Raw genomic sequence first — 11856 nt, forward strand, 5'->3', positions numbered from 1 at the left:
GAAGAGGAGCCGGAGCCCCCCCACATTAAACAAGAATCAATGTTACTTCTACAAAACAGACAGACAGATTTGAAAAAATAGCTAGAATAGGATTTATTTGTCATCGTGAGTAAGTTCACGGTGAAGGTCTCCGCGTCTCAGCTGCTCGCGCTCGGCGTTTTACTGCTTGCCGTCGAGGATCTCGACTTTCTCAACGACATGACGAACCACAAAAAGATGAAGAAACCTGCCCGGAGGAGAGAGACGGCCGGTGAGGAGGCGACAGAGGGCGAGCGAGGACGACGGTGGAAACGTTTGGCGGACCTTGCAGTGAGTTGAGGATGCAGAAGAGGTAGAAGCCCACTGTGGTCAGGTGGCCGAAGGAGAAGAAGATGAGGCCCCAGGTGATGCCCAGCAGGGCGCTGAGTCCCAGCACCGTGATGATGTTCTGCTTTGCTCGCCCTCGCTCGTCCTGACCAAACTGACTCGCGCAACCGCAGTTTAAAGCCATGTATTTTTGGAGAATCAATTCAAAAAGACATTTTCCAGATGAAATAAAGATTTTGAGAGAATACAATTGGAACGTCATGACATTTAAACGCTACGATCTATAAAAAAAAAAAAAAAAAAACAATTGTACTGTATGCAGCTGAAAAACGTTATATTTTCAAGTTTGGGATTTTACAGAAAAAAAAAAAAACATTTCACAAGACTAAAGTCATACATTATTAAATAATCAAAAAAAAAATAATAGTAATAGTAATATAAAAAAAAATATGAGTGCATACCCGTTTCCTGTAGCGGTGGCCGATCAAACGGTGGACGGTCACCGCGAACATGACGATGTTGAAGGCAAACACTACGCTGAAGACGCCCAGTGTGCTCACCATCTTCACCGTGCTGCCCACCATGTAGCATCTGCACACACGCACCCGTCCGCTATGTGAATCGCTACATTGTCGGATGTATTTCAAAATTCAAAATAAAAATTTCAATTCATCCCTGCTTACATTTGAGTGCTGTTGGGGTCGGCCACGTCCAGGGCCACGCGCCCGTAAGCGTCTGGTTCTATAAAGACCACCAGGATCACGATGGCGGCGGGAATACCTGCGCTCAAGGAAAAGTCAAAGGTGAAGATAACCTTTTTGCCATCCGTTTTCTGAACCGCTCCTGACTAGGGTCGCAGGCGTGTTGGAGCCTGTCCCAGCTGACTTTTGGCAATTCAAGAACTGGTCCCGTGGCTAGCATATCCGCCTCACAGTTCTGAGGTTGCGGGTTCAAATCCGCCCTCGCACGCTTTTTTTTTTGTTTTTTTTAACGAATATATACGACTTCTTAAGTCTACAAGATTGAAGATTATTCTACTCGTTTGCATTTCCCAACGTTCTGGATGCCATGTGGCTCGTTGGCGCCTGTCACAGGTCAGTGCGGGTACTACACTCATCAGGTCGCGTTTGATCGTCGGGTTTTTGCGGCGTTGGACGAGACTGATGTTGACTCACTCCATCCCACCAAGCCGAGCTTGAGCGTGTATCTGCGAATGTAGATGTTGAAGACGCGCACGACGAGCAGGTAGAGGTGGAAGCTCTCCAGCGCCATCCAGCTGAAGGTGGCCAGCAGGGAGTAGTGCAGCGCCAGCGCCACGTAAAGGCAGAGCTCAGGGGACGACAGCGCCGCCGCCTGGCTGGGCAGGAAGTGCGTGTTGAGCAGGATGAGCGCCACCGCCAGATTGACGTGCACCTTCATGGACACGTCCTCGCGGATTTTCCTGCAAGACGCACAGGCCACTTTATTAGGTACAATCGAAGGATGAATGGGCTTAATTAAGGAATCCATATTTATTGACTATTATTCAAATATATCTAGAACATAAAAAAAAACACTTGTATTGGAATTGAGTCAATATTTAGGGGTGAATACAATTCTCTAGTCAAAGTGATTTGTATAGTTATATAAAACCCACACACTTAAGTTCACAAAGTTAAAAAAAAAATATAATCACAATTTTGCAACATTATAGTCTGATATTTTTTAAGGGAAAAACAGTGAACTGTTTTGATGAAAGTTGTTTATTTTTTTTATAAAAAAAATCTAAATCTTGTAATTTCAGGAGATTAAATTTTGACATTTTTTTAAGATTAAAAAAAGCCTTTGTTTTTTTTAGATAATGATAAATTCTTGAGAGAAAAAGACAACATTTTATGAGATCAAAGTCGCTTATTTTTGTAATGAAAAAGTCTGACTGTTTCAAAATTGAAGTCAGATATTGTTTTCTCAAAAAAAATAAAAATACACGTTCCGGAACAAAATTACAAGTCAAACAAATTTTACAAAATTAAAGTTAAAGAAAAAAGTTGTATAAAATAAGATATTTGAGAAAAATGTATTATAATGTCCTCAGAAGCGAGCGAGTCAGCTCAAAGCCAAGAAGGGTTGACCATGTCCCACACTTTCCACCTTTTGCTGATGAAGAGCAGCAGCGTGATGACAAGGGCGAAGAGAGAGAGGCTGCAGCCAATCAGAGAGATGTACGACAGCACCGCCTCATTTGTGTCCGAGAGGGGAGCGGACAGCTGGGAAAGGAAAACTTAGGTTGAAAATGTCCAGAATGTCCTTTTTTAATCTATTCCAGTTTTTTTTTTTTTTTTTTTTTTGCCTGGCAGTTGAGACGGCTGGATCTCTCATTAATATGTGACATGTAAATAAGCTTTGCTATGATTGGATCGCTCATCTTCCCAAGGTAAATATGGAAAACATATCAAAGTGACATAAAAAAAGCAAACCGACTATGAGAACAGCAAAGTAGGTGAGGTGGTTGCAGGAGCAGGTCACTTGACTCTGACCCCGTTCCCAGACGGTCCGACAACCGCTGCTGCTGAATGCTGCAGACACGCAAACAAATGCAGACATGCTAACACGCATGCTAAACGAGTCTTTCCTCAACTGGCATACTGTACATCACATACTGACTTGTTTACTTACTACCTTACTGCCGTATATGAGAAAATATGTTACTTAGAAAGCAACTCACTCTTTGTGGAGGAATTCCAAAAGGCACATCTGGGGCTTTGGGTTTCCTGTCAATCACATTGATATTGTAACACACATTGACATTGTATGTATTGCATCTTTTTGTCATTTGACTTACGTTGAGCGTGATAGTGTTGATGGTGATGTTCACACGCTCCTTCAGTCCCGCAATAGTTTTTCCGCGCACACTCAAGCCGAGCAGCCTTTTCTGGTAGAGTTCCTCTGAGGTGACGTTCTGCAATGTTGGACAGCAAACGTTTACAGTCAAAGCCACATTTATTTATGGCGGGGGACGTGTTCCAGACACCCCTGCAATAGCGGAAAATCCACGATCGAGAGAGGCCATAAACTTAAAAATAAATAAAAATAAAAATAGTTTCACACCTCTCACACACTTTGAGCACGTTTAAACTTCTTAAACACACTTTGTAAACAAATGTAAACATATATGAACACAACAATAAACTCATCAAAATACAGGAAATTACCCACAGGTGCTATTTAAATTGTGCCAACTGAAACCTTTCACTGGGAAAAGTGTGTGCGACAAAATGTTTAAACCTTGAATTGCAAAAAGTGCGCAATGGATATAAAAAGTCTGCACCCCCGTGTTCAAATGCCAGGTTTTTGTTGGCCAAGATATATCATTTCAAAACATTTTCCACCATTAATGTGATGTAAAACCTGTACAAACTAGAAAATGAAAATAAAACCCCAATTAAAGTTCAGCTGTTCTATATGGCTTTTTGTTTGGGGTTAATCAGAGGCACTTGTTTGTTTGAATGTGATTGTTTAATTCTGAACACAGTCACATCGCAGTTACAACAGGATGTGCACACTTGTGCAACCACATTATCTCAATTGTTTATTTTGGTTCCCATCTCAAAAAATATTTCTACAGGTTATAGATCACATTAATGATGGAAAAATTTTTGAAATGGTTTATCTTGTTCTCATTTTTTTTTTGAATCACAAGAAGCTGACGTGAAGATTATTATTTTTAATATCTATAGAAGGTATTCCAATTGCCAGCGCTGCAGTTACCTTACTGCATTTGACACACAAGCGACATCTCTTCCTCTTGCGAAAGATCTCTGACGCCGCGTGTCCAGCATGTGTGACCGCAAACGTCGTTTCCTCTTAAGACGCAACCACAACTTTGATTATGAATCCGTGTTGTGCAGAAGTGGCAAAATTAATCGGGCTGACTACTCATGTGGAAGATACAGTACTTATGAAAAATAAAAAATAGATTGGTAAAAGTAGAAGTAGGTACTCATTCCACTCTTGTACTTAAGTAAAAGTAAAAATAAAAAACTTGATAACGAAGTAAGCAAAAATTCTAAATGAGCTAATTCTAACTGGAAAAAATAAACCTTACTTATACGTGTTTTTTTTTTCAGATTAGACAGAGATTTTTTTTCATTTGGTGTCCTATTTAAAAAAAAAAAAAAAAAAAAAAAAGTATTGCCACCAAAGTGTTACAATTTGGAGTCCCAACCGAATTTTTTTGACAAAACGGTGGCGGTTTCTGGCATGTGCATTATGTGCAGCCACACAGGACAGCATTACATTACATTACATATAAAAATAATGTTTACTTAGGTTTTTTTTTTTTCCATTTGAACAATGCAGGATTTGTTATATATTTGGAAGAAAATAGAAGGTCCATGCCATATTCACGGTGTGTGCGTGTGAAAAAAAAGGATATGTATTTACAACAGTAGTTTCCTTGACTGTGTAATTGTGTGTACCCATATGGAGCGAGGCCAGGTCACCAAGCAGAACAAGATGGTGTCGTCCCAGCTGTTGTGCAGCTCTCGTGGCAGCTGGACGCTAACTTTGCTGTTGTTGACGGTCATGCCCGCCTCAGCCTACAAAGCCCCAAAAACAGGAAGAGGACTTTCATGAGACATTTTACTGTGCTAGTACATCACATTATGACACTACGGTCACTATAGAGGACAGAAAAGATTTGTATGTGCGGTACAGGGACCGAGCCCTGATGCGAATAGTGCGAATAGTAGCCTCCACTAACAACCCAGACTAAATTTAAACCCTGGCCGGCATACGAAATTGGTAGTCTTCCCAGGCACGTGCACAGACATTTTTGCGGGCAGGTGCTCAAGCCCCTCATCACCAAAATTATTCATACAATTAAGAAAAAATAAAACAGTCGCATGTGTTTCGCTTATGTATTTATTTCTGTTGACACAACCAACACAGTCAATAATACAATTATTAACAAAGGGGGTGAAGGGAAGCTACGGTCGATATAAAATGTCTGCACACCCCTGTTGAAATGGCAGGTTTTTGTGAAATAAAAACAAACAAAAAAAAAAGGATTTTGAAACTTTTTCCACCATCAATGTGACCTATAACCTTTACAACTCAATTGAAAAAAGAAAAAAAACTTTTTGAGAGGAAGTAAAATAACAAATGAGATAACATGGTCTCACAAGTGTGCACACCCTCTTATCACTGGTGAAACTCATGTGAGATGGGAGTCAGCACACACCTGCCATCATTAAAAGTACCGCTGATTAACCCCAAGTACATATCAGATGTTCTAGTGAGCTTTCCCTGTCATTTTTTTTGTGGTCGCATCTTATAACACAAGCCGAGAACTGGACGTGAAACGGAAGTCTTATCTTTTCAAAGCCAGGCTACAAAGCACACTTGAAATCTCACCGGTGTGTGTCGTTGAAAATGTATTATCGTCTGATGAAACCAAGGTTCAACCTTTTGGCCACAAGTCCAAAAGGTATATTTGGTGCAAAAGAGATGACATTCAAGGTTTAGGGGTGCTGAGCTCCCGGCTAGGCAAGATAAATTTAGCTGTTTTGTTGTACAAACAAACAGGCTTTTACAAACAAACGGGCTTTCACAGTATTCCTACCTGGCTGTCGCTGGCAGAAATGTCCAGGCCTGTGTGGCGTCCTCTGGGCTTGACCAGGAGGGCGATCACGTGGCCCACAAACATGGACGTGGTCTCGTTCACCTCGGTCCGCTCCAGCGCCTTTTCGAGACGCTCCAGTGCCCTTGACACAAATAACGGAATCACCGCACAGAAGTGCCCTGATTTGTTTAGTTTCATCCTTGGAATGGACAGATTCTTGCTCGTATCCAAGAGGAGACTATGGGCAGCAAGAAAGAGCTGGCTTCAACAATAAAAACAACGAAGAATATCAATGAGGACTTCTTGTGTTTACTCTTTGAACGACAGCAAGGAGATTTTTTTTTTTTATCCAAGAAGAGACTAAGGGCAGCAAAAAAACAGTAACAACAACAATAAAAGAGAAGGCTTTTACCCTGTATTTACTTCTCGAGCCACAGCAAGGAGACTCATTTCTATCCGAGAGGAGACTAAGGGCAGCAAGAAAAATGGGCTGCTACAACAACAACAACAGCAGCAGAAGAGAATTTGGATTTCCGGTATTTACTTCTAGAGCCATGCCCAACAGACACATTTTTTTCTAAGAGGAGACTAAGGGCAGCCGGAAAACGGGCTGCTGCTACAACAACCACGGCAACAAAAACAATGGCAAACAATGACGGATTCATGTGTTTACTTTTTGAGCCATGAGATGGAGACATTTTTAAGAGGAGACTAAGGGCAGCAAAAATGGCCATTGCAACAGCAACAACAATAACAACAACAAACACAGTAGAGGAGAATTTCTCAAATCAGGGCAGGAGGACCCATTTTTAACAGAGGGGAGACGAAGGGCAGCAAGAAAATGGTGGAACAACAACAATGGAAAAAAAAGAGGATTTCCTGTATTTATTTGATGCACAACAGCAAAGATACACATTTTTATCTGAGAAAAAACTAAGGGCATCAAAAAAAAATAAAAATAAAAAAACGGGACGCTGCAACAACAATAACAACAATGGGAGAGACTGACGATTTCGTGTATTTACATCCTGAGCCACGGCAAGGAGACACATTTTTATCTGAGAGGAGACTAAGGGCAACAAGCAATGGGCTGCTACAACAGCAATAATAGCAACAACAAAAATAATGAGGGTTTCCTGTATATATAGTTGTGGCGCCGTGGCACGGAGAAATATTTTTATCCGGGAGGAGACTAAGGGCAACAGCTCAGGGTGTACGCCACTTCTCTTGCCAAAAGTCAGCTTAGTGTAGGTCTAATGAAGACTCTAAATTGTCCATAGGTGTGAATGTGAGTGTGGATGCCCATTTGTCCATATGCGCCCTCCCACCGGCTGCAAATACTCACTCAAAATCAATGTTGGGCTTTCCACTGTCCACGATTGTGTTAACATGCGCCATACAACGTTCGGCTTCTGCAAGACCTATTGAAAAAAATAAAAATAAAAATACAGGACAAGGTGGGCCAAGAGTAAGTATGGTTTGCACTTTTGAAAACAATAATACTTGCCTTAAAACTCTAATGTGAAAACCTTTTTTTCAAACGCCAACCCTGGCTGGAAACCATGATTTAAAACCTGAACTGCAAAGCCTTACCGAGGCTAGAAACCATATCTTGAAACTCGAACCCCGGCTTGAAACCTTGTTTTTAAACTCGTCTTTAAAATCGTAACCCTGTCTTGAAACTCTACTTTGCAACGCGAAATAGGGAAGGGCAAGTAACGATATCAAGTATCGGTATCGGGCCAATACCGGTACTCGTGTAGGCTGCCGATACCAGCCACCGATACTTACGGGGAAAAAAATCTGACACTGGGTCCTCCTCGTCGAGATTTGGCGCTACACATTTTGACACATCAACACATCGTCACGTGCATCAGAAAGAAAGAAACGTCTTTGTTCACAATTATCTGTTAATTGTGTTAATTGAAATGTTAAGTATCAAGAGCACTAGTGGTATCAGTACTCGGTATCAGTATTGGTGAGTACTCAAGAGTGAATACTTGTGAAAAAACATCCCTAACACTAAACCTTCCATGGAACCCTAATATGAAACCTTAAACCCTAACCCTAACCCTATGGTGGATGGTTTAAAATCTTAACTACAAACTAGAAACCCGAACCAAGCTTTCAACACACTTTTTAAGCCTTCGTTGAAACCCTATTTTAAAAACCTAATCGTGCACTATAACCCCCGCATATTCGCAGTTCTCTAATCACAATTGCACTTCTTTTGTTTTTCTTACTCCCAGCTATTTGTTGAAAAACTCACCGATTTGTGTTTTGTGCTCTTTAAATTATTAAGTCAAGGTACCACTGTACAAATACTTTCCACCCGCTCTTTACATACAAAACGCGCACAAAGATGTAAAAAGCACCCACCTCGTTTGTGGCCGGAAACCGTACAACTCCAGTGTATGCCTTCATTGTCGCACTCCGTACCGCCAGTCTGGGTCTTGCGTCCGCTTTCATTCGGACACTCCTCTGTACCCACACCCGCACCTGGAATGGGATTGTCCCCTCTAATATGACCTTCGTCCAAGGCCGCCGCGAGACCTTTAGTCTGCCGAGGAACTCCGTTGCAACATGCTAAAAATGGCAGCGACCAAGCGAGAAGCCAACACGTCATCCTGGCAATTCAAGAGCACGTATGGTTGAAGCATTCAATCAAAGTCTAACATTGAAACTACGCTACGTAGTTTGGAAGCCTAAAATGAGATGTTTCTGACCTTAAAGGGGAGTCACAGACGAGATGACAACGAGAACACGACCGTACAACAAATGGGAAGAAAAAAAATGCAAATGATATTGGGACATCAAAAGAGGAAGTGGCAACAAACACCAGCAATACTCAAAAACCTCACATGAGCTCACATTAGAGCGAAACGATGACTAGTAGCGATAAAAGTGCACATTATGACACCGTGTCGCTACTGCTGCGACGCGAGCGTTTTTCATAAACGCTCAATGTGGAGATGCTGAAGACATTCAACAAATTCACCTTAAATTCAAGATTTCTACATTCCTTCCACTGCTTCTACGGAATTTCAGTTGCCTGTCAGCTCTCCATCATTTCCATAGAAATTGCACAAATACCGTTGAGCATCCGGCTTTTATTTGCTGGGATTTTAATAATCTAACCACATGGGGGCAGTATGGCATTAAAAGAAACCTTCGAGGGGTTTATTTACATGAAAGATGGAAGATTAGGCCTGTTTGTTATGATGGTAAATATCACAAAAACGGTGTTTGTCCTTATAGCTCACTCAGTTGATTTTTGACATGATAAAATGACAAAATGACAAAGTCTATTTTCTTGTTTTGGACCCCCCCAGATTTTTGGGTTTTTACTTGCAGCCTCAGTGTGTATATTTAATTCATGTCACTAGTTTATGGCTGAATAGTGATGAGAAAAAACCTTCACCTTCTTCATGCTGGCGTGTTTCCCATGTTTCCCAATGGTGCCTGTACTTTCTTGATCCTATTCAATATTTCATTATTTTTATTTATTTATTTATTTATTTTTTTGCTACACTGAATATGGTCTGGATTGACACACTGTCACAAATGCTCACAGTAATAAAGATCTATTTTATTGTTGTATCATATATTTAAGTTCTATATATTGAAGTCTGTATCACCCTTTAAGCGACTTATATTTGACAACAAAACTGCGCAGCAACACATGCAGACAGACAAAATAAAAACGCTCACCAGCATACAGCCTATTTCTTATCTAATAGTAACCTTCTGACTCAGTTGTGAAACTCTAGTTTGTTTTTTGTCTGTGTCTGTATTATACTACCCCCTGGTGTCCAAGATACAGACAGCAGCACAACGTCAACGGCATAAAATCATGATGCACAAACTGTTGAATTCTTTGGATTCTATTTAATTGCTATTACTACTGCATATGTTTTTGTGGAGTACAATAATGTAGTGCTATTTTTCTTATTAAATAACACGTTAGAAAGATTTTTGTTGGTAATTTTTGTGTGCCTGAAATCGATTAATGGCATCCCCCCCCCCCCCCCCCCCCCCATTTCAACGAGGAAAGGTGATTTGTGAGCCAAGCGTTTTTGGGTTACGAGCATGGTGGCAGAATGAAAGTTCCCAGTTTCAGCAATGGGAGGAGCCTCTGTGGTATTTGCTGCGTGTTGCTGACTGGTTTGTTTTTGATGAATTGTCTGCACGCAGGTGGAGTCGTGGGTTGGCCTCTGGGCTCGGAGCCGACCATTCGATGAACCCGTCCCGCTGCTCACCTGCTTGGAAAGAGCCTGGTGAGTCACAGGCAAAAGCAGCTGTTGCTGTGTGGGAAGAAAAGCGCAAGTTTCTCTGACTGTAAATGCGCCTTATTTTCACGTGTCAGCAAAAAAAGGTTCTGGACTACGCAATTGGGAATTTCCAAACTTCAATTAAGCTAAATGACGGATACTCTCGCCTTTTTTTCCTTCTTGTTTTGGTTGCAGCTGAATGAGCATTCAAAGGATAGACATGATTGTGCATACTTGCCGACTTAGGCATAATAATAATTAGGGGGGGCTGGAACAGATTAATGGCACTGCAAATCATTTCAATGGGGAACACTGATTTGGTATATGAATAAATTGAGTTATACAAGCTTGGGTACCGAACGAATTAAACTGGTGAGCCAAGGAACCACTGTATTTTGAAATAGTGTTTCATGTCTTTGTACACTTGTATGACAGTCAAGAATGTTCAAATGTTACTTTCAAAAGTGTGTGCACAAAATTCAAGCTGTTGATCATTTTTTTGGGGCCGTCGTACTGGAACAAATCCTGTTGGACTTTGGCTGATTTTGAGGAAACAATCTTTGCGTGTGTTCAGTGGACCTCATCGTTTCTAGTGCGTCCCCCCCACCCCCCCAAGCCACAGAGACCTCTAAGCCGCAGCCTCGCCAACATTGGGCCAATAACATTTAAACATGGCAATTATGGTGGCAGCTCCTTCCTTGAGGCCTCAGATCAAGTTAGGAGATAAAGACATGATTATACTGACATGTCTCCCTCACTCACGGCCAGAGGAAACGAGAGGAACTGTGCCAGGAAGTAAGACCCTCTTATCCTGTCTATTGCGGAGTGGACCACCACAACACACATTGCTACTAGTATTCGTATGAAGTCATGCGGCCATATCATATTTGCTTATTCATCCTCCGTGCAAGCTGGAAGGCATCGTTGCAAAATGGAGTGAATCACACATTATGGAGGTTTTAATATCCAATTTGGCTTATCAGCGATTTCCAATCCTATTCAAAGACTGTGTGTGTGTGTGAGTGTGTTTCCATGCCACCTCCCTGCACAAAGGTTGTTGATGTAGCACCCCCACACCCCTGGGCCCCCCTCACTCAATCCATCACAAAGCCTGTTTTTCAAAATAAAACTGAAATGCATTGGTCGAACTCAGGTTTTGCATTGTGCTAGGGCGCGTTCAAAATTGGCATTAATGTGGAAATATTTACAAGCACAGAAAGATAAAAAAAAAAAAAAACGCATGGGAATTGCATTGAACACACAAATCCTCATATTAAAATATGATGTTTATTTTCTCCATTTATCCCCTCTCTCTCTCTCTCACTCTCTCTATTTATATAAGTATGTATATATAATTTGTATGGAATAAAACGTTACATAAAAGTAATTGCAGTAATTTTATTACCTGAGAATTTGTGTGTCAAATACTTTGGGGAATTTCTTTTAAAATAATAGTTCCTCTGACAACATAAACATAATAATATAAAATATGTTGGTTTTATTTACTTGCATAGCTCAACTAAAATTAATGTATTTCGATTTAAAATCTAAATTAACACAAATTCTTATACAATGATTTGTATGACACAATATACTGTATAACATTTTTGGACTAACATATATTTAATTGATGTAATAAATAATACATTTCAATTAAAAAAAAACAGCACAAACCTG

The 11856-nt window shown here is 40.8% G+C and overlaps 1 protein-coding gene across 1 annotated transcript; it reads right to left on the reverse strand.

Moving 5' to 3' along the window:
* Positions 1–68: 68 nt before the first annotated feature.
* On the reverse strand, positions 69–8721 carry LOC133473235 (adhesion G-protein coupled receptor G5-like). Its single transcript, XM_061764813.1, has 14 exons — positions 8635–8721; positions 8288–8535; positions 7254–7329; positions 5909–6050; positions 4764–4883; positions 3128–3244; positions 3011–3056; positions 2767–2861; positions 2437–2552; positions 1482–1747; positions 990–1086; positions 768–897; positions 304–460; positions 69–226 (listed from the first exon to the last, which is right to left on the reverse strand). Exons 2-14 carry the CDS (start codon positions 8532–8534, stop codon positions 138–140), a joined length of 1698 nt encoding a protein of 565 aa, XP_061620797.1. The 5' UTR covers position 8535; positions 8635–8721; the 3' UTR covers positions 69–137.
* Positions 8722–11856: the final 3135 nt, after the last annotated feature.

The sequence above is a fragment of the Phyllopteryx taeniolatus genome, unplaced genomic scaffold, assembly GCF_024500385.1.
Source record: "Phyllopteryx taeniolatus isolate TA_2022b unplaced genomic scaffold, UOR_Ptae_1.2 contig_24, whole genome shotgun sequence".
Taxonomy (NCBI): domain Eukaryota; kingdom Metazoa; phylum Chordata; class Actinopteri; order Syngnathiformes; family Syngnathidae; genus Phyllopteryx; species Phyllopteryx taeniolatus.